Source organism: Bombina bombina, chromosome 5, assembly GCF_027579735.1.
Source record: "Bombina bombina isolate aBomBom1 chromosome 5, aBomBom1.pri, whole genome shotgun sequence".
Lineage (NCBI taxonomy): Eukaryota > Metazoa > Chordata > Amphibia > Anura > Bombinatoridae > Bombina > Bombina bombina.
In genome coordinates, this window is record NC_069503.1 from 486,661,052 (window position 1) to 486,685,789 (window position 24,738).

The following is a 24,738-nucleotide window of genomic DNA, read 5'->3' on the forward strand; positions in this document are numbered from 1 at the left end:
CAATATAACTAATAGTTACATTGTAGCTATTTTAGGATTTATATTTATTTTACAGGCAACTTTGTATTTATTTTAACTAGGTACAATAGCTATTAAATAGTTAATAACTACCTAGCTAAAATAAATACAAATTTACCTGTAAAATAAACCCTAACCTAAGTTACAATTACACCTAACACTACACTGTCATTAAATTAACTAAATAAATTAATCCTATATAAAACTAAATACTTACCTGTAAAATAAACTCTAATATAGCTACAATATAACTAATAGTTACATTGTAGCTATTTTAGCATTTATATTTATTTTACAGGCAACTTTGTATTTATTTTAACTAGGTACAAAAGCTATTAAATAGTTATTGACTAATTAATAGCTACCTAGTTAAAATAATTACAAAATTACCTGTAAAATAAATCCTAACCTAAGTTACTATTAAACCTAACTCTACACTATCATTAAATAAATTAACTACAAGTACCTACAATTAAATACAATGAAATAAACTAAACTAAAGTACAAAAAAAAACAAACACTAAATTACAAAAAATAAAAAAAATTACAAGAATTTTAAGCTAATTACACCTAATCTAAGCCCCCTAATAAAATAACAAAGCCCCCCAAAATAAAAAAATGCCCTACCCTATACTAAATTACAAAAGTAATCAGCTCTATTACCTTACCAGCCCTGAACAGGGCCTTTTGCGGGGCATGCCCCATAGAAAACAGCTCTTTTGCCTGTAAAAAAAAACACAATACCCCCCCCCCACATTACAACCCACCACCCACATACCCCTACTCTAACCCAAACCCCCCTTAAATAAACCTAACACTACCCCCCTGAAGATCTCTCTACCGTGTCTTCACCCAGCGGGCCGAAGTCTTCATCCGATCGGGCAGAAGAGGACATCCAGACCGGCAGAAGTCTTCATCCAAGCGGGGCAAGAAGAGGTCTTCCATCCATCAGAAGTCTTGATCCAGGCGGCATCTTCTCTGTTCATCCATCCGGAGCGGAGCGGCAGCATCCTGAAGACATCCCACGCAGAGCATCCTCTTCTTTCTTGATCCGACGACTAGGTGACTGTACCTTTAAGTGACGTCATCCAAGATGGCGTCCCTTGAATTCCGATTGGCTGATAGGATTCTATCAGCCAATCGGAATTAAGGTATGAAAAATCTGATTGGCTGATTCAATCAGCCAATCAGATTCAAGTTCAATACGATTGGCTGATCCAATCAGCCAATCAGATTGAGCTCGCATTCTATTGGCTGATCGGAACAGCCAATAGAATGCGAGGTCAATCTGATTGGCTGATTCCATCAGCCAATCGGATTGAACTTGAATCTGATTGGCTGATTAAATCAGCCAATCAGATTTTTCCTACCTTAATTCCGATTGGCTGATAGAATCCTATCAGCCAATCGGAATTCAAGGGACGCCATCTTGGATGACGTCACTTAAAGGTACAGTCACCTAGTCGTCGGATCAAGAAAGAAGAGGATGCTCTGCGTGGGATGTCTTCAGGATGCTGCCGCTCCGCTCCGGATGGATGAACAGAGAAGATGCCGCCTGGATCAAGACTTCTGATGGATGGAAGACCTCTTCTTGCCCCGCTTGGATGAAGACTTCTGCCGGTCTGGATGTCCTCTTCTGCCCGATCGGATGAAGACTTCGGCCCGCTGGGTGAAGACACGGTAGAGAGATCTTCAGGGGGGTAGTGTTAGGTTTATTTAAGGGGGGTTTGGGTTAGATTAGGGGTATGTGGGTGGTGGGTTGTAATGTGGGGGGGTATTGTGTTTTTTTTTACAGGCAAAAGAGCTGTTTTCTTTGGGGCATGCCCCGCAAAAGGCCCTGTTCAGGGCTGGTAAGGTAATAGAGCTGATTACTTTTGTAATTTAGTATAGGGTAGGGCATTTTTTTATTTTGGGGGGCTTTGTTATTTTATTAGGGGGCTTAGATTAGGTGTAATTAGTTTAAAATTCTTGTAATTTTTTTTATTTTTTGTAATTTAGTGTTTGTTTTTTTTGTACTTTAGTTTAGTTTATTTCATTGTATTTAATTGTTGGTACTTGTAGTTAATTTATTTAATGATAGTGTAGTGTTAGGTTTAATAGTAACTTAGGTTAGGATTTATTTTACAGGTAATTTTGTAATTATTTTAACTAGGTAGCTATTAAACAGTAAATATCTATTTAATAGCTATTGTACCTAGTTAAAATAAATACAAAGTTGCCTGTAAAATAAATATAAATGCTAAAATAGCTACAATATAACCATTAGTTATATTGTAGCTATATTAGGGTTTATTTTACAGGTAAGTATTTAGTTTTATATAGGATTAATTTATTTAGTTAATTTAATGATAGTGTAGTGTTAGGTGTAATTGTAACTTAGGTTAGGGTTTATTTTACAGGTAAATTTGTATTTATTTTAGCTAGGTAGTTATTAACTATTTAATAGCTATTGTACCTAGTTAAAATAAATACAAAGTTGCCTGTAAAATAAATATAAATCCTAAAATAGCTACAATGTAACTATTAGTTATATTGTAGCTATATTAATAGCTAGTAGGGGGCTTAGATTAGGTGTAATTAGTTTAAAATTATTGTAATATTTTATTATTTTTGCTAATTTAGTGTTTGTTTGTTTTTTTGTACTTTTCTGATGGATGGAAGACCTCTTCTTGCCCCGCTTGGATGAAGACTTCTGCCAGTCTGGATGTCCTCTTCTGCCCCATCGGATGAAGACTTCGGCCCGGCTGGGTGAACACGACTCAAGGTAGGGAGATCTTCAGGGGGGTAGTGTTAGGTTTATTTAAGGGGGGTTTGGGTCAGAGTAGGGGTATGTGGGTGGTGGGTTGTAATGTGGGGGGGGGGTTGTGTTTTTTTTTACAGGCAAAAGAGCTGTTTTCTTTGGGGCATGCCCCGCAAAGGGCCCTGTTCAGGGCTGGTAAGGTAATAGAGCTGTTAACTTTTGTAATTTAGTATAGGTTAGGGCATTTTTTTTATTTTGGGGGGCTTTGTTATTTTATTAGGGGGCTTAGATTAGGTGTAATTAGTTTAAAATTCTTGTAATATTTTTTTATTTTTTGTAATTTAGTGGGGGGGGGTTTGTACTTTAGTTTAGTTTTTTTAATTGCATTTAATTGTAGGTACTTGTAGTTAATTTATTTAATGATAGTGTAGTGTTAGGTTTAATTGTAACTTAGGTTAGGATTTATTTTACAGGTAATTTTGTAATTATTTTAACTAGGTAGCTATTAAATAGTCAATATCTATTTAATAGCTATTGAACCTAGTTAAAATGAATACAAAGTTGCCTGTACAATAAATATAAATGCTAAAATAGCTACAATGTAACTATTAGTTATATTGCAGCTATATTAGGGTTTATTTTACAGGTAAGTCTTTAGTTTTATATAGGATTCATTTATTTAGTTAATTTAATGATAGTGTAGTGTTAGGTGTAATTGTAACTTAGGTTATGATTTATTTTACAGGTAAATTTGTATTTATTTTAGCTAGGTAGTTATTAAATAGTTATTAACTATTTAATAACTATTGTACCTAGTTAAAATAAATACAAAGTTGCCTGTAAAATACATATAAATCCTAAAATAGCTACAATGTAACTATTAGTTATATTGAAGCTATATTAATAGCTAGTAGGGGGCTTAGATTAGGTGTAATTAGTTTAAAATTATTGTAATATTTTATTATTTTTTGTAATTTAGTGTTTGTTTGTATTTTGGTACTTGTATGATGGATGGAAGACCTCTTCTTGCCCCACTTGGATGAAGACTTCTGCCGGTCTGGATGTCCTCTTCTGCCCCATCGGATGAAGACTTCGGCCCGGCTGGGTGAACACGACTCAAGGTAGGGAGATCTTCAGGGGGGTAGTGTTAGGTTTATTTAAGGGGGGTTTGGGTTAGAGTAGGGGTATGTGGGTGGTGGGTTGTAATGTGGGGGGGGATTGTGGTTTTTTTTTACAGGCAAAAGAGCTGTTTTCTTTGGGGCATGCCCCGCAAAGGGCCCTGTTCAGGGCTGGTAAGGTAATAGAGCTGTTAACTTTTGTAATTTAGTATAGGGTAGGGCATTTTTTTTATTTTGGGGGGCTTTGTTATTTTATTAGGGGGCTTAGATTAGGTGTAATTAGTTTAAAATTCTTGTAATATTTTTTTATTTTTTGTAATTTAGTGTTTGTTTTTTTTTGTAATTTAGTGGGGGGGTTTTGTACTTTAGTTTATTTAATTGTAGATAATTGTAGGTACTTGTAGTTAATTAGGTTTAATTGTAACTTAGGTTAGGATTTATTTTACAGGTAATTTTGTAATTATTTTAACTAGGTAGCTATTAATTAGTCAATAACTATTTAATAGCTATTGTACCTAGTTAAAATAAATACAAAGTGTCCTGTAAAATAAATATAAATGCTAAAATAGCTACAATGTAACTATTAGTTATATTGCAGCTATATTAGGGTTTATTTTACAGGTAAGTATTTAGTTTTATATAGGATTAATTTATTTAGTTAATTTAATGATAGTGTAGTGTTAGGTGTTAGTGTAACTTAGGTTAGGATTTATTTTACAGGTAAATTTGTATTTATTTTAGCTAGGTAGTTATTAAATAGTTATTAACTATTTAATAACTATTGTACCTAGTTAAAATAAATACAAAGTTGCCTGTAAAATAAATATAAATTTTAAGATAGCTACAATGTAACTATTAGTTATATTGCAGCTATCTTAGGGTTTATTTTACAGGTAAGTCTTTAGTTTTAAATAGGATTCATTTATTTAACTATAGTAAACTTATTTTGTTTTATTTAAATTATATTTAAGTTAGGGGGTGTTAGGGTTAGGGTTAGACTTAGGTTTAGGGGTTAATAATCTTATTATAGTAGCGGCGACGATGGGGGCGGGAGATTAGGGGTTAATAATTGTAGGTAGGTGGCGGCGATGTTAGGGAGGGCAGATTAGGGGTTAATAAAATGTATTATAGTGTTTGCGAGGCGGGAGTGCGGCGGTTTAGGGGTTAATACATTTATTATAGTGGCGGCGATTTGCGGTCGGCAGATTAGGGGTTAATACTTGTAGTTAGATTGCGGCGACGTTGGGGGAGGCAGATTAGGGGTTAATAACTATAATGTAGGGGTCGGCGGTGTTAGGGACAGCAGATTAGGGGTTAATAGCTATAATGTAGGCGGCGGTGATATCGGGTCGGCAGATTAGGGGTTAATACTTGTAGTTAGATTGCGGCGACGTTGGGGGAGGCAGATTAGGGGTTAATAACTATAATGTAGGGGTCGGCGGTGTTAGGGACAGCAGATTAGGGGTTAATAGCTATAATGTAGGTGGCGGCGATATTCGGTCGGCAGATTAGGGGTTAATAAAATAATGCAGGTGTCAGCGATAGCGGAGGCAGCAGATTAGGGGTTAATAAGTGTTAGATTAGGGGTGTTTAGAGACTCGGGGTACATGTTAGGGTGTTAGGTGCAGACTTAGTGTTTCCCCATAGGAAACAATGGGGCTGCGGTGTTAGTTTTTTTTCAGCCGAAACTCCCATTGTTTCCTATGGGGAAATGCCGAATGTTACCGAGCTAATTCGGATTTATTCGGAGATACGGCAGCTATTTCGGATTCATTCGGTAGATTCGGAAGTATTTTAATTCGGAAATCCGAATCGATCCGAATCTCCGAATTTACAGAATTTACCGAATTTCCGAATTAATCCGAAACGAACCGCACATGTCTAATAAAAATTCAATTTAATTTTGGTTTATTTTGTTTTTCTCAGGAATATGTTGCCTACCTGTCTCTTTGTCTCTGAATCAGACTAAGCATATACAACTAATCTAATTAATATGAGGTTATATAGGGAACCCTGGAGCAATCAATATTGAGCAGGGGCATTTGACACATAATTTGAGTACCTGTCTCTTACTTAAGGAGACTGTACTGCCCAAGTATGGGATGAAGTGTAAAATAATCATTATTTATACTTTCAATTAGCATTGGCTGGTTAAAACCTCATCCCATGAAGTCTGCAAAAAGCCCAAAATCAAAGTCATGAAGGTCAATGTAAATTCCCAATATCACCTGTATTCATATGTTTATTTAATCTTAAAGGGATACTAACCCCAAATGTTTTATTTAATGATTCAGATAGAGCATTTAATTTTAAAGCTACTGTCTAATTTACTCCTATTATCAGTTTTTCTTCATTCTCTTGCTATCTTTATTTAAAATGCAGGGATGTAAAGATTAGGAGCCGGTCCATTTTTGGTTCAGAACCTGGGTTACGCTTGCTTATTGGTTAGCCAAATGGGCCGGCTCCTAAGCTTTACATTACTGCTTTTTAAATAAAGATAGCAAGAGAATGAAGACAATTTGATAATATGAGTATATTAGAAATTTGCTTAAAATTGCAAGCTCTATCTGAATCATGAAAGAAAAAAATATGGGTTTAGTATACATAAAAATGACCCAGGGATGACAAATACAAAGCACAATCCATTTCTATAACTCAAAATAAAGGTTATTCAAGTGGATTTAAATGGTTTAGAAAATGAAGCCTGTCACGGATACCAGACAGCTAAGGCTATCCCCCACCCCCCTACAACCTCACCAATGTTGTTTCTCAGTGGTTTTGGGCTCCTCAGAGCAACCACCATCTCTGGAAGCTGTTTGTCTGCTTTGTTTTGGCTTGTTTTGTCTTCAGAGAAGAGATGGTTTATGACCAGGAAAACCCTCCTAGGCTGGCCGGGCTCCTGGAACTCCCGGTCGGCCGCCTCACAACGGACACCCGCCTAACCCCTCTCAGGCTGGCCAGGCTCCTGGAACTCCCGGTCGGCCACAGGACAGCAGAACACCCGTTAACTTTAACCCAGGTCACTCCAGCAACCATGTGCCCCAGAGCTCTGCTCTTTTGGAGATTAGTAGCCCCTGGGGAGTACAAGGGGTGGGGGAATTGCCGGAGGGGAGCTTCTTTGGGAACCAGGGGTTTTGGACACCCCTAACCCCATAACTTCAACGGACTGTAACTCCGGTCCCCAGTACCGGGATCACCCCGAAACCGCCACCCATATGTATTGGGATTATGTGGGACTGTGGCTCCTATGGAGGTGCCGGGCTGTCTGGAGGGGCGGGAATGGCGGGAAAATAGTTGGATTGTCCAGGGTCTTATCAAGATGAGCTGTCTGTATAAAAGGAGTGCATGTTTTCAATAAAATCAGTTCTTGTTCACCTGAAGGCTAGTCTGTCTAGTTATTTGGGTGAGCTCCAGCTAAAATCACTTTCCTGGGCTACATAGCCAGCCTGTTCCAGGCAGAGAAAGGATCATCAGGCAGAGCTACCCAGTCCAGGTAGCTGGAGTCTGCCACAGGGTGGGACCCTGGGTACTGATGCTGTCGGGCATCAGGGGTGGCTACAGGCTGTGGTCACTTGCCAGCAACATAGCTGCAGTTGGCAGGGAGGAAGCAGGACCCGTTTGGTGGAGCTACCCAGTCGGGGTAGCCGGGGGTATCCATCACATTGGCTGGCAGTGGTGGGATCTGCTTGTATCACACAGTTTCTGCCGACAGAGGAGACGTGCCACAGTAGCCGGTAACTATGGGAACCAAGCTCCTAAAGAAAGCAGAGGAGGCGCTGGCCCAGCTGGACATTCCTAGTTCGTATTGGGACATGCTGGCACAAAGGGATCTTGTCCGCCACCGACTCTGGAGGGAGGCTCTTATACAAGAGCAGGGCTATCGAGTAACAACCCTCTCCCCTGATGACGAAGATTACTGGCTCCAGTGGAAGTTCCGAGTACCTTGCCCGGGAGGAAAGCCCCGGGTGGAATGGCTGTCTGAATTGGATGGACTGGTCCAGGAGGAGATGGTTCTGGATGACAGCTACAGGGCCCTCCGATGGTATGCTATGCAAGTGTGGCCATGGCTGGGTGATGGTGTCCCCACAGAGGGCTTTGGCTACGGCGGCCCTGGATTACTATTTGAACTAATGGCAGAGGACCCAGATTTTGGGAGTCAGGAGGAGTGGGGACTTAATGACATTTGTGAGTACCGAGGGAGCCTGCTGAGTCTCTCAGAGGTACCCTGGCTGCAAGCCGATTTGGATTATATATGTGGCAAGGAATTGGAGATGGAACAGAGATACAAAAGACTGATAGATTGCGTTAAACAGCATGCCACAGAGCCTGCAGGGATCTATGATACAGCAGTCTGGGAATCATGCATGTTGGCCTTAGAGAATAGGCAACAGAGCATAAGCGACAACGAGCTGCTAGATACAGATCAGCAGTCGGGCCCCCGAGCTTATAGACTTGGATAAGGGAGAGATGGATGTCGATAACTCTCCCCAGCAGCAGAATCCCTTCCTGGGAGAGGATACAGTCGGTCTCTCTCCCCAGCGGCAGAGCCATCCCCTGGGAGCGGAGGTAGTCGTCCTCCCTCTCCGTAAACAGAACCCCTTCCTTGGAGAGGAGACAGTCAGTCTCTCTCCCCAGCGGCAGAGCCAGGAGCCGGGAGAGGAGACAGTCGGTCTCTCTCCCCAGTGGTAGAGCCATCCCCTGGGAGCGGAGGTAGTCGTCCTCCCTCCCCGTAAGCTGAACCCCTTCCGGGTAGCTGGAGTCTGCCACAGGGTGGGACCCTGGGTTCTGATGCTGTCGGGCATCAGGGGTGGCTACAGGCTGTGGTCACTTGCCAGCTACATAGCTGCAGTCGGCAGGGAGGAAGCAGGACCCGTTTGGCGGAGCTACCCAGTCGGGGTAGCTGGGGGTATCCGTCACAAAGCCAAATTCGTCTGAGATTAATATGAATTCTTTGCATCGCAAACTCTAATAAATTGTCAAAAGGGGTATTCATGTTGCCAATTTAGATAATGAAGGATACAAATCCCTTATATCATAATAATGCATATAAAGTAATCAGCAACTAAGCAATGTATTACAGAAGAATTGTTTTAGTATTATTTTACATTGTAATTTTGGTAGCACAGCTTGCAAGTTTTTACAAATCAAACAATACTTTCACATTTTAAGACTTGAAGAATTTAAATGTAGGAATGCTTAAGAAAATATCCTGACATGTTTTTTGGGCTAACGAGCACTTAATGATAGGTTGATCCAAATATTACTTCATATTTAAATATACCCAATCAGAAAAGGCAAAAGCTAAAAGTACATAGTTTTAAAGAAACGCTTGCTGTCTCAACAGCATTTACTGTATGCACTTCTCAACCTCTGCTTTATAAACAAATTTTAACAAACAAAATAAAATAATAAAATGAACCAATGCAATATATATATATATATATATATATATTTGGATACTTGTATAGCGCACAACCGCGAACTTAATCGACTTGCGGCACTGATAACAGGTATAATATACATACATACACACACAAAGTATTATTTATCAAGTTCTTCCTCTAAATGAGTGTAAAGAGATAGTGTTGCTTTTAATGAACTAGTTCACCTCAATTACTTTTCTACCTCAGATAATATTCTATATGTTAAAATCCCTGACAGAGGACTAAAGACAAGTTTTGCAACAAAGGTTTTCACTTGTTGGATTCCATTTTTTCTCAATGGAATGCATGGACTTAGTCTTTTTATTTTATCATACTATATTAGATCTCCAGCTCTTGCCTTTTTTGCATTGTGACAGCTAAAATAATTTAAAATACAGGCAGTGGCTTCACTAGGGTTGGTGTCACCCGGTGCGGTAAGTTATGGTGTCACCCCCCCTCCCCCCAGAAAGCAGACACACACAAACACAAAAACACAGGCACACACACATACAAACACTCAGACACACTTAAAAACACACTCAGATGCACACACAAACACTTGGAAACACACTCAGACACACACACAAAAACACACACAAAAACACTCAGGCACACACAAAAAAACACTCAGGCACACACACAAAAACACACACACACAAAAGCACTCAGACACACACAAACACTCAGACACACACACATACAAAATATGTAAACTGCTCTGCATTAATTATAAAGCTCATGCCTAGAGCTGCTCCCTGGCTCAGCAGAGCATCAAATGAAAGATAAAGAGAGCACTCTAAAAAATAAATCACTAAAGAAAAGGTTTAGGCGCGCAAACTATGAAAATTCTGCTCTCTGACTCTGTTCCAAGTCTGTCAGTGCACAGCCCCGGGCAGAGTGCCTACCGCTTCTTATGGCCAAGCACCTCTGGCTCTCTGCCCACCCCCAGACCCCCGTCCACCCTCCCCTCCTACCTCTTCAGTGTGCACTTAGTGTACCAAAACCGTACCGGTCTGGTGGGCATTATACGTGGCTCCTTCCCTTTAGAGACAGTGTCAGACAGGCATGCGGTCAGGTGCCAGGCATCCCCCTCACGATTTCCCGGTTCCCATTTAGAGAGACAGCACAGCAGTGAGTGACTCCACTGCTCCACACGTCACTGAGCAGTGAGCACAGATAGCAGGCAGGTTTAGGCTACCAGCGCAATTTTGCAAGCCCCACGGCACGCCCACAACATTCATAGTGAAATTGGGCAGGGGAGGAACAAAGTACAAACAAGCAAAAGCCGGGAAAACTATTTGTGGAAATTGTAGCGCTGGCTCAAGGGGCAAAAAAATTAAGTGTCTACAACTTCCCCAGTCCCACTAATGTTCACAAATGCTGGCCCCTGTAATAAAAAAATATATGCATTTCTACATTGTATTTCTTTGAATTTCAATGAAATAAATAATAAAAAATTTTTTTTTTGGTGGTGTCACCCCCTGGAGGTTGTCACCCGGGTGCGGCCCGCTACCCCCCCCCCCCCCGTGACGCCACTGAATACAGGAAAACAACATGCACTCAAATTAAAGGGAGACTAAATCCAATTTTTTTCTTTCATGATTCAGATAGAGCATGCAATTTTAGGCAACTTTCTAATTTACTCCTATTATCAATTTGTCTTTATTCTCTTGCTATCTTTATTTAAAAAGCAGGAATATAAAGCTTAGGCGCCGACCCATTTTAGATTCAGCACCCTGGATAGCGCTTGCTTATTAGTGGCTGACATTTAGCCACCAATAAGCAAGAGTAACTCAGGTTCTGAACAAAAAATGGGCCGGCTCCTAAGCTTTAGATTCCTACTTTTTAAATAAAAATAGCAAGAGAACGAATAAAAATTGATAAAAGGAGTACATTAGAAAGAAAATTGCATGCTCTATCTAAAAACATTAAAGAAAAAAATTGGGTTTAATGTCCCTTTAATCTAATATTTATAGCAAAGCTTTCTGTCACAAAAAAATGTGAGTAGCTAAATGCCACAATGCATTCTGTAAATGCAACACCAATTATATTATAATATATTGTGTTAACACATGGTCTTGTGTCTACAGTATTTTTATAGTTTGACAATTACTTTGAATCATCATATGAGTATCTAATTTTTATCACATTTCATAAGATTTCAGACTTCATTAAAGGGCTGAAAACGTATTATTGTAACAGCTTAACAGATATCCAAAGCCATAAGCATTTGGTCTAGTATTTATTTAAATAATTAAAGGGACATGAAAATGCAAAAAGCAAATACACATAGGTGGATATTTATCATGCCATCAACTGCACATACACTGGAATTCCGCAGCGTAATTGTGGCAAGCTTGATTCGACCTAGTTATCAAAGCCTACAGACCGGCAAAAGTTGAAATCTGTGACGTAACATATGATCCGCCGGTCTCAATCCGACACAGATCGATGCTTACGTCATTACAGATGTTCCCAATACACATTCGGCACTATTTGACACTTTTTCAAGGTTATCAAATAGTTAACCGGTACGCTCTCGGCTATTCCCGCCCAGCGTACCTGGTTTTCAATCCGCAACCCTGGAGGCCGCGGCTGCCATAGGAATCAATAGGAGTCTGAAAGCAGTGAAAGCTCATGTTCGATGCTGCCAGATATCCAATTGATTTCTATGGTTGAAAACCAGTAACATTTACACCTAACACCTTAACATAAGCCCCGAGTCTAAACACCCCTAATCTGCGCCCCGACATCGCCGCCACCTACATAATGTTATTAACCGCTATTCCGCCGCTCCCGGACCCCGCCGCCACTAAATAAAGTTATTAACCCCTATTCCTCTGGCCTCCCACATCACTACCATTAACTAAACCTATTAACCCCTAAACCGCCAGCCCCCACATTTCTATAAACTAAATTAAGCTATTAACCCCTAAACCTAGCAACCCGCTAACTTTACATTAAAATTACAACATCCCTATCTTATAATAAATTAAAACTTACCTTTAGAATTAAAATAAACTATTAATTAACCTACCATAACTATTATACTAAAATTAAATTAAACTAGCAATTAAATTAACTATATTACATATTAAAAAGCCCTAACCCTACTCAAATTATTTAAATCTACTATTAAAAATTACTAAATTACAAAAACAAACACTAAGTTACAAAAAACAAACAAACCACAGTATCAAAAATAAAAATGAATTACACCTAATCTAATAGCCCTATCAAAATAAAAAAGCCCCCCCAAAATAAAAAAACACTAGCCTACAATAAACTACCAATGGCCCTTAAAAGGGCCCTTTGCAGGGCATTGCCCTAAAGAAATCAGCTCTTTTACCTGTAAAAAAAAAAATACAAACACCCCCCAACAGTAAAACCAACCACCCAACCAACCCCCCCAAATAAAAGCCTATCTAAAAAACCTAAGCTCCCCATTGCCCTGAAAAGAACATTTGTATGGGCATTGCCCTTAAAAGGGCATTTAGTTTTTTTTACCTGCCCAGACCCTACTCTAAAAAATAAAACCCACCAAAAAAACCCTTAAATAAACCTAACACTAACCCCCCACGATCCACTTACAGTTTTTGAAGTTCTGCTTGAAGGATCCATCTGGGCGGCAAGAAGTTTTCATCCGGGGGGTTTCTTCAATCTTTATCCATCCGGTGAAGTCTTCATCCATGCGGCATCTTCTATCTTCATCCATCCAGCGCAGAGCGGGTCCATCCTGAAGACATCCAGCACGGAGCTCCTCTTTAATACGGTCGCCGCCATAAACTTGAAGTTGAATGCAAGTAATGTCATCCAAGATGGCGTTCCTTGCATTCCTATTGGCTGAAAGGTTCCAATCAGCCAATAGGATTAGAGCTGCTAAAATCTTATTGGCTGTTCCAATCAACCAATAGGATGAGAGCTTAATACTGTGGTTTGTTTGTTTTTTGTAACTCAGTGGTTTTTTTTTTTAGTAATTTAGTAATTTTTAATAATAGATTTAAATAATTTGAGTAGGGTTAGGGTTTTTATAATATGTAATATAGTTAATTTAATTTATAGTTTAATGTAATTTTAGTATAATAGATAGGGTAGGTTAATTAATAGTTTAATATAGTTTATTTTAATTCTAAAGGTAAGTTTTAATTTATTATAAGATAGGGATGTTGTAATTTTAATGTAAAGTTAGCAGGTTGTTAGGTTTAGGGGTTAATAGCTTAATTTAGTTTATGACGATGTGGGGGGCTGGCCATAGGTTTAGTTAATGGTAGTGATGTGGGAGGCCAGAGGTTTAGGGGCTAATACATTTATTTGGGTGGCGGCGGGGTCTGGGAGTGGTGGAATAGGGGTTAATAACTTTATTACAGTTGCGGCGGGGTCCGGGAGCGGCGGGATAGGGGTTAAACATTTTAGTATAGTGGCGGCATTTAGTGACAGAATATAAATAAAGTTGGGAAAAAAGCCGAATAGCAGCGAGATCTATGACCGTTAGATAACAACAGTCCGATGCTCATCGCCCCGTATTTGGTGCGTGGCTTTTTGCCGGATTTTTTATAAATATGGAGATCATATTCAGGTCCGTGATCGTGATGTTAGGCGATCGTATTGGTGCCGGCAAATGCAGCATAGTTGAGGCTTTGATAAATATCCTCATTTGTATTATCATGCTATTGGTTGTATATAAATATGTTTTTTACTTGTGTTTTAACTTAGTAGAAAGTGACATAAAGGGTAAGCTATACTTCTAAGATACTATACCTCCACCACAGGATACTGAACACTCAGATCGGATGATGGCCCATGTATAGTTGTGCTTAGGCGTTGTCCTTTTGTCATTCGCTGATTTGGGCATTGAATATTCCCATACAATTCCAGGATTCTTACCTTGAAGCAGTATCTAAATAAACACAGAAATTAAATAAATGGTTGGTAATTTGCTTTATTTTATCATAGAAGTTAGAAAACTCATATTATGAACATATTTAGAATAATAAAACTTCACTACTATACAGCAACTTTAATATTTTAATTGACAATTAATTAAACCCAGAAAAAAAAGTGATCTGCAATTGCCATTTCAATATATTTTACATTGGTTTGTAATTTGCATTGCTTTCTTACTTTTACCGTTTTTGAGAAATCCGATTCTGAAAATACATTGAATTCCGAACTCAACGCCGGCAATAACTTTGCATCCTCCAATCTGAGCTATAACACAGGTTATCAAAATGGTGAATTCTTGCTGCTATGCGCATGCGCGATATTCACTACTCGTCATACTATACGTCACTCAAACCTGCAGACCCACTTTATCTAGATCAGACAGAGCGGATGACCACGCTGAAGATAGCAGGTAATAAAGGAGCGCTGCGCTGTGAGAATCTCCCTAACAATAACGAGCATAAAATCTATATTTCTTTCATGTAATTGGCAAGAGTCCATGAGCTAGTGACGTATGGGATATACAATCCTACCAGGATGGGCAGTTTCCCAAACCTCAAAATGCATATAAATACACCTCCCACCACACCCACAACTCAGTTTTACAAACTTTGCATCCTATGGAGGTGGTGAAGTAAGTTTGTGCTTAATTTGTTTGTTTTTTTCTATGAAAAGCGCTTCTAAGCATTCATACAGTGTTTGTCAGAGGGATGTGAAGAGCGTATCGCCTATTGATTTTATGGTTTATCTCACTGGAAATCTTTTCAAGGATTTTCTGTTATCTATCGTAGGGATTCATCTCCTACCTCCCTTTTCAGATAGACAATATACTCTTATACCATTACCTCTACTGATAGTTTTCAGTACTGGCTTGGCTATCTGCTATATTTGGATGGGTGTCTTTCGGTAAGTATGTATCATTATTTAAGACACTCTCAGCTATGGTTGGCGCTTTATGTGTTTATATAAAGTTCTAAATATATGTATTTACTTATATTTGCCTTGAGTCAGGTCTATGTATATTTCCCTCTGCAGTCTAGCAGTTTCAGTATGGGAATCATGTTTTAGGAAGTTTTTTTCTTACCTGGGGTATAGTCTTCTTTTCCAGTTTGACTTGTTTTTCTTTTAATTCTGCAGGCAAATTAGGCTCGCAAGGGCGCATAATGCTGTTATTTATTGCGTCATTCTTGGCACAAGAATTTTTTAGCGCGAATGTTCATCATTTCCTGTGTCTTAGTTGATTCCAGGTTGTTTGGCACAAAGTTGTGTCTGTTATGACGCGAGTTGCGTCATTTCCGGATGTTTGTTGGCGCCAAAAAAAATGTATACTTCCTTTTGTGTCATGCGTCATACTTGGTGGCAAAAAAATTGATTTTATTTTACCACACTTCGTATATGCTCCTTGCCTTCTTTATGCTCCGAGGGCTATGCTATTTGCTTTTTTGCTTATTTTAGCATTTGCATTTTTTTCCCATTCCTGAAACTGCTATGAGGAAATAAGATATTTTTGTTTAAATTTTATTTTTTCTTTTACATTTTACAAGATGTCTCAATCTGATCCTGTCTCAGAAGCTGCTGTAGGAGCCATGCTGCCTGAATACAGTTCTGCCAAAGCTAAGTGTATCTGTTGTAAGCTAGCGGAGATTATATCTCCGGCTGTAGTATGTAACAGTTGTCATGATAAGCTTTTGCATGCCGAAAATGTTTCTATTAGTACTAGTATAGTATCTGTTGTTCCTTCAACATCTAATGTACATGATATCCCTGTCGATATGAAAAATTATATTGCTGATGCAATACAGAAGGCTATGGCCTCTAGTTATCAACGAGTCTACCTCAAATACGCTGGAATTCCGCAGCGTATTTGAGGCGAGGCTGATTCGCCTTAGTTATCAAGCCCTAGACACCGGCAAAAGTAGAATTTTGTGATGTAAGCTTCGATCCGCCGGACTCAGTCCGACAAAGATCGATTCTTACGTCACTACAGATGTTCCGCACACAGTCAATATCTGACTACTTTTGCTAGTTATCAAAAAACTAGCAGGTACGCTCTGCACTTTTCCAGCCCAGCGCCCTGGAGGCGGCGGATCCCATAGGAATCAATGGGAGTCTGACCATAGCGAAAGTTCATGTTCGCTGTTGCCAGACATCCCATTCATTCCTATGGGAGATGTCTGCACCTAACACCCTAACATGTACCCCGAGTCTAAACACCCCTAATCTGTCCCCCCCTACACCGCCGCAACTAAATAAAGTTATTACCCCCTAAACCGCCGCTCCCGGACCCCGCCGCAACTATAATATATGTATTAACCCCTAAACCGCCGCTCCCGGACCCCGCCGCAACTATAATATATGTATTAACCCCTAAACCGCCGCTTCCGGACCCCGCCGCCACCTACATTATACCTAGTAACCCCTATCCTGCCCCCCCCATACCGCCGCCACCTATAATTAAGTTATTAACTCCTATCCTGCCGATCCCGGACCCCGCCGCACCTAAATAAATAGATTAACCCCTAAACCGCCGCTCCAGGACCCCGCCGCAACCTATATTAAACTTATTAACCCCTAATCTGCCCCCCTATTAACCCCTAATTATTTTTTTATTTTTTGTAACTTAGTTCTTTTTTTATTTTTTGTACTTTAGTTAGTGTATTTATTTGTAGGTATTTGTATTTAATTTATTTAATGATAGTGTAGTGTTAGGTTTAATTGTAACTTAGGTTAGGATTTATTTTACAGGTAATTTTGTACTTATTTTAGCTAGGTAGTTATTAAATAGTTAATAACTATTTAATAACTATTCTAACTAGCTAAAATAAATACAAAGTTACCTCTAAAATAAATATAAATCCTACAATAACTACAATGTAATGATTAATTACATTGTAGCTATCTTAGGGTTTATTTTAAAGGTAAGTATTTAGTTTTAAATAGGAATAATTTATTAAAGTATAGTGTAGTGTTAGGTGTAATTGTAACTTAGGTTAGTTTTTATTTTACAGGTAAATTTCTCTTTATTTTAACTAGGTAGCTATTAAATAGTTAATAACTATTCTAACTAGTTAAAATAAATTGAAAGTTGCCTGTAAAATAAAAATAAATCCTAAGATAGCTACAATATAATTATTATTTATATTGTAGCTATATTAGGGTTTATTTTAAAGGTAAGTATTTAGTTTAAAATAGGATTCATTTAGTTAATAAGAGTTAAATTTATTTAGATGTATTTAATTAATATTTAAGTTAAGGGGGTGTTAGGGTTAGACTTAGGTTATAGGGGTTAATAATTTTATTACAGTGGCGGCGGTGTAGGGGGGGCAGGATAGGGGTTAATAAATTTATTAGAGGTGGCGACGGTGTGGGGGGGGGGGGGCAGATTAGGGGTTAATAAGTTTAATATAGGTTGCGGCGGGGTCCTGGAGCGGCGGTTTAGGGGTTAAACTATTTATTTAGGTGCGGCGAGGTACGGGATCGGCAGGATAGGGGTTAATAACTTTATTATAGGTGGCGGCGGTATAGGGGGGGCAGGATAGGGGTTACTAGGTATAATGTAGGTGGCGCCGGTGTCCGGGAGTGGCGGTTTAGGGGTTAATACATTTATTATAGTTGCGGCGGGGTCTAGGAGCGGCGGTTTAGGGGTTACTAACTTTATTTAGTTGCGGGGGGCTCCGGGGGCGCTGGTATAGGGGGTAGAACAGTGTAGTTAGTGTGGGTGCTTAGTGACAGGCTAGCAATAAAGCTGGGAAAAAGCCGAAGAGCAGCGAGATCGGATGAGGGATACCTATCATAATCTGCTGCTTATCGCCCCGTACTTGGTGTGCGGCTTTTTGACAGCTTTTTTGATAACTTAGGGGAACGTATTCAGGTCTGCGGCGGCGATGGTAGGCGAGCGTATTGGGCCGGCGAAGGCAGGTAAAGTAGACGCGTTGATAAGTAGAGGCCTATGTCTGCTATTCCGCCTTCTAATAAATGTAAAAGGTCTTTTAAAACTTCTCATGATACGGATACATTTTTTAATGACCAACAACATACTGATATATCCACCTCCAATGAGGATCTCTATGAGAAGATCCTACTTCAGATATTATTACTTCAGATATTATTGATAAATTAACTTATCTTTTTAAGATAGAGTATATTCGTTCTTTGTTGAAAGAAGTGTTGGTTACTTTGGATATTGAGGAGTCTGGTCCTCTTGATAACAAATCTAGTAAACATTTAAATTCAGTTTATAAACCTCCTGTGATTACTCCTGAGGTTTTCCCTGTTCCTGATGCTATTTCTGATGCGATTGCTAAGGAATGGTCTAAGCCTGGTACTTCTTTTGTTCCTTTTCTCTAGGTTTAAAAGGTTTTGCCCTTTGCCTGTGGCTAATTTAGAGTTTTGGGGAAAAGTCCCTAAGGTTGATGGGGCTATTTCTACTCTTGCCAAGCGTACTATTATTCCTATGGAAGATAGTACTTCTTTTAAGGATCCTTTAGATAGGAAAGTTTAATCTTATCTAAGGAAAGCTTATTTACATTCTCGCTATATTCTCAGGCCTGCCATTTCTATGGCAGTTTTTGCGGCTGCATCAATTTTTTGGTTGGATAGCTTAGCACAATGGGAAAAAGATCCTGAATTGTCTAGCATTATTTGTTTGCTTTAACATGCTAATCATTTTATCTGTAATGCTATTTTTGATGTCATCAAGATTGATTTTAGCTAGAAGAGCTTTATGGCTCAAATCATGGAATGCTGACATGGTATCTAAATCTAGGTTACTATCTCTATCATTCCAGTGTAATAATTTATTTGGTTCTCAGTTGGATTCTATAGATTCCACTATTACTGGGGGGAAGGGAATATTTTTGCACCAAGATAAAAAGGTAAATCTAAAACTTCCAATCGGTTTCGTTCCTTTCGTCAGAATAGAGAACAGTAAACCACTCCTTCCCCTAAGGACTCTGGCTTCAATTGGAATCCATCTTTGAGTTGGAATAAATCCAAACCTTATAAGAAACCAAAGCCAGCCCCCAAGACTGCATGAAGGTGCGACCCTCAATGCAGTTCTACTGGTGGGGGGCAGATTGAAATTATTTCAAGTTGTTTGGGCAGGTTCCATTCAGAATCATTGGATTCAGAATATTGTCTCTCAGGGGTATCGAATAGGTTTCAGAATAAGACCTCATGTGAGAAGATTTTTTCTCTTTCATGTTCCAACAAATCATGTGAAAGCTCAGGTCTTTCTGAAATGTGTTTCAGATCTGGAGCTTTCAGGAGTAATTGTACCAGTTTCACTTCTGGAACAGGGTCTGGGTTTTTATTCAAATCTTTTTAATTGTCCTGAAGAAGGAAAATTCATTCAGACCAGTTCAGGATCTGAAGTTTTTGCATCACTTTGTAAGGGTCCTAACTTTCAAGATGGTGGCTGTAAGGACTATTCTGCCTTTTGTTCAGCAAGGTCATTACATGTCCACAATAGACTTACAGGATGCATATTCACATTCCGATTCATCCAGACCACTATTGGTTTCTGAGATTCTTTTTTATAGACAAGCATTACCAATTTGTCGCTCTTCCATTTGGCCTAGAGACAGTTCCAAGAATCTTTTTGAAGGTTCTCGTGCCCTTCTAACTGTAATCAGAGAGCAGGTTATTGCAGTGTTTCCTTATTTGGACGATATCTTGGTACTGGCTCAATCTTTTCATTTAGCAGAATCTCACACAAATCAACAAGTGTTGTTTCTTCAAAGACATGGTTGGAGGATCAATTTACCAAATAGTTTCTTGATTCCTCAGACAAAGGTTACCTTTTTAGGTTTCCAGATAGATTCAGTATCCATGACTCTGTTTTTAACAGACAAGAGACATTTGAAGTTGGTTTCAACCTGTGCAAACCTTCAGTCTCGATCATTCCCTTCAGCGGCTATGTGTATGGAAGTTTAGGTCTCATGACTGCAGCATCAAACACGATCCCCTTTGCTCGTTTTCATATGTGACCTCTGCAGCTTTGCATGCTGAATCAATGGTGCAGGGATTATACTTAAATCCCAACACTCAACTCTCTCTGACTTAGTGGTTAGACCATCATCGGATTTTTCAAGGAGCCTCTTTAATTCATCCTTCCTGGACTGTGATTTCAACAGATGCAAGTCTCACAGGTTGGGGAGTTGTCTGGGGGTCTCTGACAACACAAGGGGTTTGGAATCCTCAAGAGGAGAGGTTACCAAACAATATTTTAGAACTCCATGCTATTTTCAGGGATCTTCAGGCTTGGCCGCTATTAAAGAGAGAATCATTCATTTGTTCTCAGACAGACAATATCACAACTGTGGCATATGTCAATCATCAGGGTGGGACTCGCAGTCCTTTAGTGATGAAAAAAGTATCTTGAATACTTTCTTGGGCAGAATCCAACTCCTGTCTAATTTCTGTGATACATATACCAGGTGGGAAGTGGATTATCTCAGCCGTCAGACTTTACATCCAGGGGAGTGCTCTCTCCATCCAGATGTATTTTGTCAGATTGTACAGATGTGGGGTCTTCCAGAAATAGATCTGATGGCTTCCCATCTAAACAAGAAACTTCCCAGGTACCTTTCCAGGTCCAGGGATCCTCAGGCAGAGATGGTGGATGCATTAGCAGTTCCTTGGGTTTTACCAACCTGCTTACATATTTCCGCCTCTAGTTCTTCTTCCAAGGGTGATCTCCAAGATCATAATGGAACAATCGCATGTGTTTCCAATAGCACCAGCATGGCCTCACAGATTTTGGTTTGCAGATCTTGTCCGGATGTCAAGTGGCCAACCTTGGCCACTTCCGTTAAGACCAGACCTTCTGTCTCAAGGGCTCTTTTTCCATCAGGATCTTAAATTGCTAAATTTGAAGGTATGGAAATTGAACTCTTAGTGCTTAGTCATAGAGGTGTCTCTGACTCAGTGATTAATACTCTGCTACAGGCTTGTAAGTCTGTTTCAAGGAAGATTTATTATTGGGTTTGGAAAACCTATATTTCATGGTGTTCTTCTCATGAATTCTCTTGGCATTCTTTTAGAATTCCTAGAATTTTACAGTTTCTTCAGGATGGTTTGGATAAAGGTTTGTCTGCAAGTACTTTGAAAGGACACATCTCTGCTTTTTCTGTTTTATTTCATAGAAAGATTGCTAATCTTCCTGACATTCACTGTGTTGCTCAGACTTTGGTTCATATCAAGCCTGTTATTAAATCAATTTCTCCTCCTTGGAGTCTTAATTTGGTTTTAAAGACTTTGTAGGCTCCTCAGTTTGAGCCTATGCATTCTTTGAATATTTAACTACTTTCTTGGAAAGTATTGTTCCTTTTGGCTATCTCTTCAGCTAGAAGAGTTTCTGAATTGTCTGCTCTCTCTTGTGAGTCTCCTTTTCTGATTTTCCATCAGGATAAAGCTGTTTTACGGACTTCGTAAAGGTTGTGAATTCTAGCAATATTAGTAGGGAAATTGTTGTTCCTTCTTTGTGTCCTAATCCTAATAATACTCTTGAAAGATCTTTACATTCTTTGAATATTGTAAGAGCTCTCAAATACTATGTCAAACCTACTAAAGATTTCAGAAAGACTTCTAGTCTATTTGTTGTTTTTTTCTGGTCCTAGGAAAGGTCAGAAAGCCTCTGCCATTTAGTTGGCATCTTGGTTAATGCTTTTGATTCACAAGGCTTATATGGAGGCGGGACAGTCGCAAAGCAGCAACTTGGTCTTCTTTGCATACATTTACTAAATGTTACCATTTGATGTATTTGCTTCTTCTGAAGCAGTCTTTGGTAGAAAAGTTCTTTAGGCAGCTGTCTCAATTTGATTCTTCTGCTTACAATTTAAGTTTTTTTCTTGAAATTTATAAGAAAGACTTATTTTTTTGCGTGGATTTAATTTTTCAGGGGAAATAGCTGTTTTTATTTTATCCCTCCCTCTCTAGTGACTCTTCTGTGGACTTTCACATCTTGGGTATTTCTATCCCATCTGACACTAGCTCATGGACTCTTGCCAATTACATGAAAGAAAACATAATTTATCTAAGAACTTACCTGATAAATTCATTTCTTTCATATTGGCAAGAGTCCATGAGGCCCACCCTTTTTATGGTGGTTATGGTTTTTTGTATAAAAGCACAATTATATTTCCAGTTCCTCTTTTTGTATGCTTTTTTACTCCTTATTTTATCACCTCACTATTTGGCTATTCGTTAAACTGAGTTGTGGGTGTGGTGGGAGGTGTATTTATAGGCATTTTGAGGTTTGGGAAACTTTGCCCCTCCTGGTAGGATTGTATATCCCATACGTCACTAGCTAATGGACTCTTGCCAATATGAAAGAAATGAATTTATCAGGTAAGTTCTTACATAAATTATGTTTCATTCCAACAAGGTTAAAACAGCAGGAAAGTGTCTAACATGTTTCAGGGTATAGCCTTACTCATAGACTTAACCCCAATTAAAAACTGGTTGCTTTTTAAATGAAATGCCGTTGTCTTATTGGCTAATATTCAGTCTTCTGACTTCACATACTTAAATCCTTAAAGCTAAATGAATTTATCAGGTAAGTTCTTACATAAATTATGTTTTATTTAAACATTGGAATAATTAGTGAATGGATAGGTGCATGCGCGGGTTGACGAATAGAAATGTGCATTTGGACAACATCGCCAGTTAATGAGATGCACAAATTCTAAATATTATTGGAAGTGAGTTGGATCGTGCACGGCCCATATTTGAGGGTTGGCTGATATGATGTAATCGTAGAAAATAAAAATTAATTTTTCTAATGTTCAGAAACTTTGTTTGACTGTAAACATAGGTATGTGATAATATATTAACGTGTAGTATATGAAACTGATGGTAAGTTGGGGCAAAAATTTTTTTGGAATCCTTTAAGGTCAGTGTAGATGAGGTTCCAACACAGGGAAAATGTCTGTGGACCTTAGGGGCCTCTGAAGCAGCATCAGCTGGCCGAATATACCACTCTACGAGCAGATACTATTGCAGCCCGTCACCTGCTCTTACACAATCAATAGCACAAGAACAAGACTTGACAGTCTACCTAGATGATTGACAGTTTAGGAAGCAGAAGTATGTGCAACAACTGTAATGAAAAATACTTAACTAAATGATTACTTAGCAAATAGATCAAATAATATAAGATCTGTGTTGTGCCTGAGAAAGCCAAGTTCACTCACAAAAGGATTAGAGCTATTATTATGCACTGCAACCACTATTTTGCCATCCAATGCATCTCTTAAAGGCATTTACATAGACCCAAAAGTGAGACTGTGGCTCAGTGAGAGCGTTCATTTCTAACTCTAATTATAATGGCCTCATATGGAGTTACTTCAATACAGTTTAAAGAGCATCTTTACAGCATAAATCATCTTCACAGAGTAGCAGGAATTTAAAAATTTGTGTCACTGAAAAATTCTTTGAATTACGTCAATAGAGCTAACAGGCAATTTCTTACAGTGTGGATCATACAAGTGTTGAAGTACCAGTAACATGCCCATCTTACATCACTGTAAAACCAGCTATGTTTAGTTTATCAATTATACCACAGTAATTACCCTAAAAGCTATGGCTGTTTTTTTACCCCAAGAAAATTAACAATCATATTAGTGAATTTAGGGAACGAATGGCAACAAAGCGATGAACAACCATTACTTGTACACTGTGTCTGTTAAGCGATTACCTTACAGTCTATGGACTTGAGAGGCTAGGGATGGTACTAACTGATGGAACTAACTGACCTTAAAGGGACATTTTTACATGTTAAATGCATTTATAAGCATGGTATTGAGGTTATTTTCTGCCTCACTCTAGTCCTGGGTGCCGCCAAGTTGAAATTTAGCTTTCACTTGCACATGCACTGCCTTTCTCCTACAGATACCTACAGTGAAACATAGGTTCCAAAATGGAGGCGCCAATAATTAAAGGGGGGAACATGAAATGTATTTAAAGTGATAGTAAATCCTAGCGTTTGTGAAACGCTAAGATTTACCAGTGGAACAAATAAAGAGGATTTTCAGTCATGAAGTATAAAATACTTCATGCTGAAAGTTCCTTTATTTGTCTGAAGCATTTGCTGCACTGATCTCCTAAGGCAGCCCACAGCAGAACGCTATTTTGCTGTGAGGTGACGTTTCCACCTCTTAGCCAATAGCTGTGCGGGCCAGTTGGCACCAAGCCGGATAGCTAGCATGCTATTGGCAAAGATCACCACACAGCAAAATAGCGTTCTGCCTTGTGCTGCCTGGGCAGCTAAGTGTGGCGAACGCTTCAGACAAATAAAGAAACTTTCAGCATGAAGCATTTTATACTTCATGACTGAAAGTCCGCTTTATTTGTTCCACTGGTAAATCCTAGCATTTCACAATCGTTAGGATTTACTAGCACTTTAATGTTCCTTTAAGATTTTACAATAAAAAATAGCAGATAAACTTTTTTACACCTCCTTGCACCATTGAGTGCCCTTTGTTTTCTCAAAATGTGA

The 24,738-nt window shown here is 39.0% G+C and overlaps 1 protein-coding gene across 1 annotated transcript in view; it reads right to left on the reverse strand.

Annotated features, from left to right (window-relative positions):
• ADAMTS16 (ADAM metallopeptidase with thrombospondin type 1 motif 16) overlaps positions 1–24,738 on the reverse strand; it is a 399,543-nt gene that overhangs the window by 114,184 nt on the left and 260,621 nt on the right. The window contains exon 17 of the mRNA XM_053714402.1: positions 14,058–14,196. Coding sequence (XP_053570377.1) covers positions 14,058–14,196 — 139 coding nt within the window. The remainder of the gene's footprint in view (positions 1–14,057; positions 14,197–24,738) is intronic.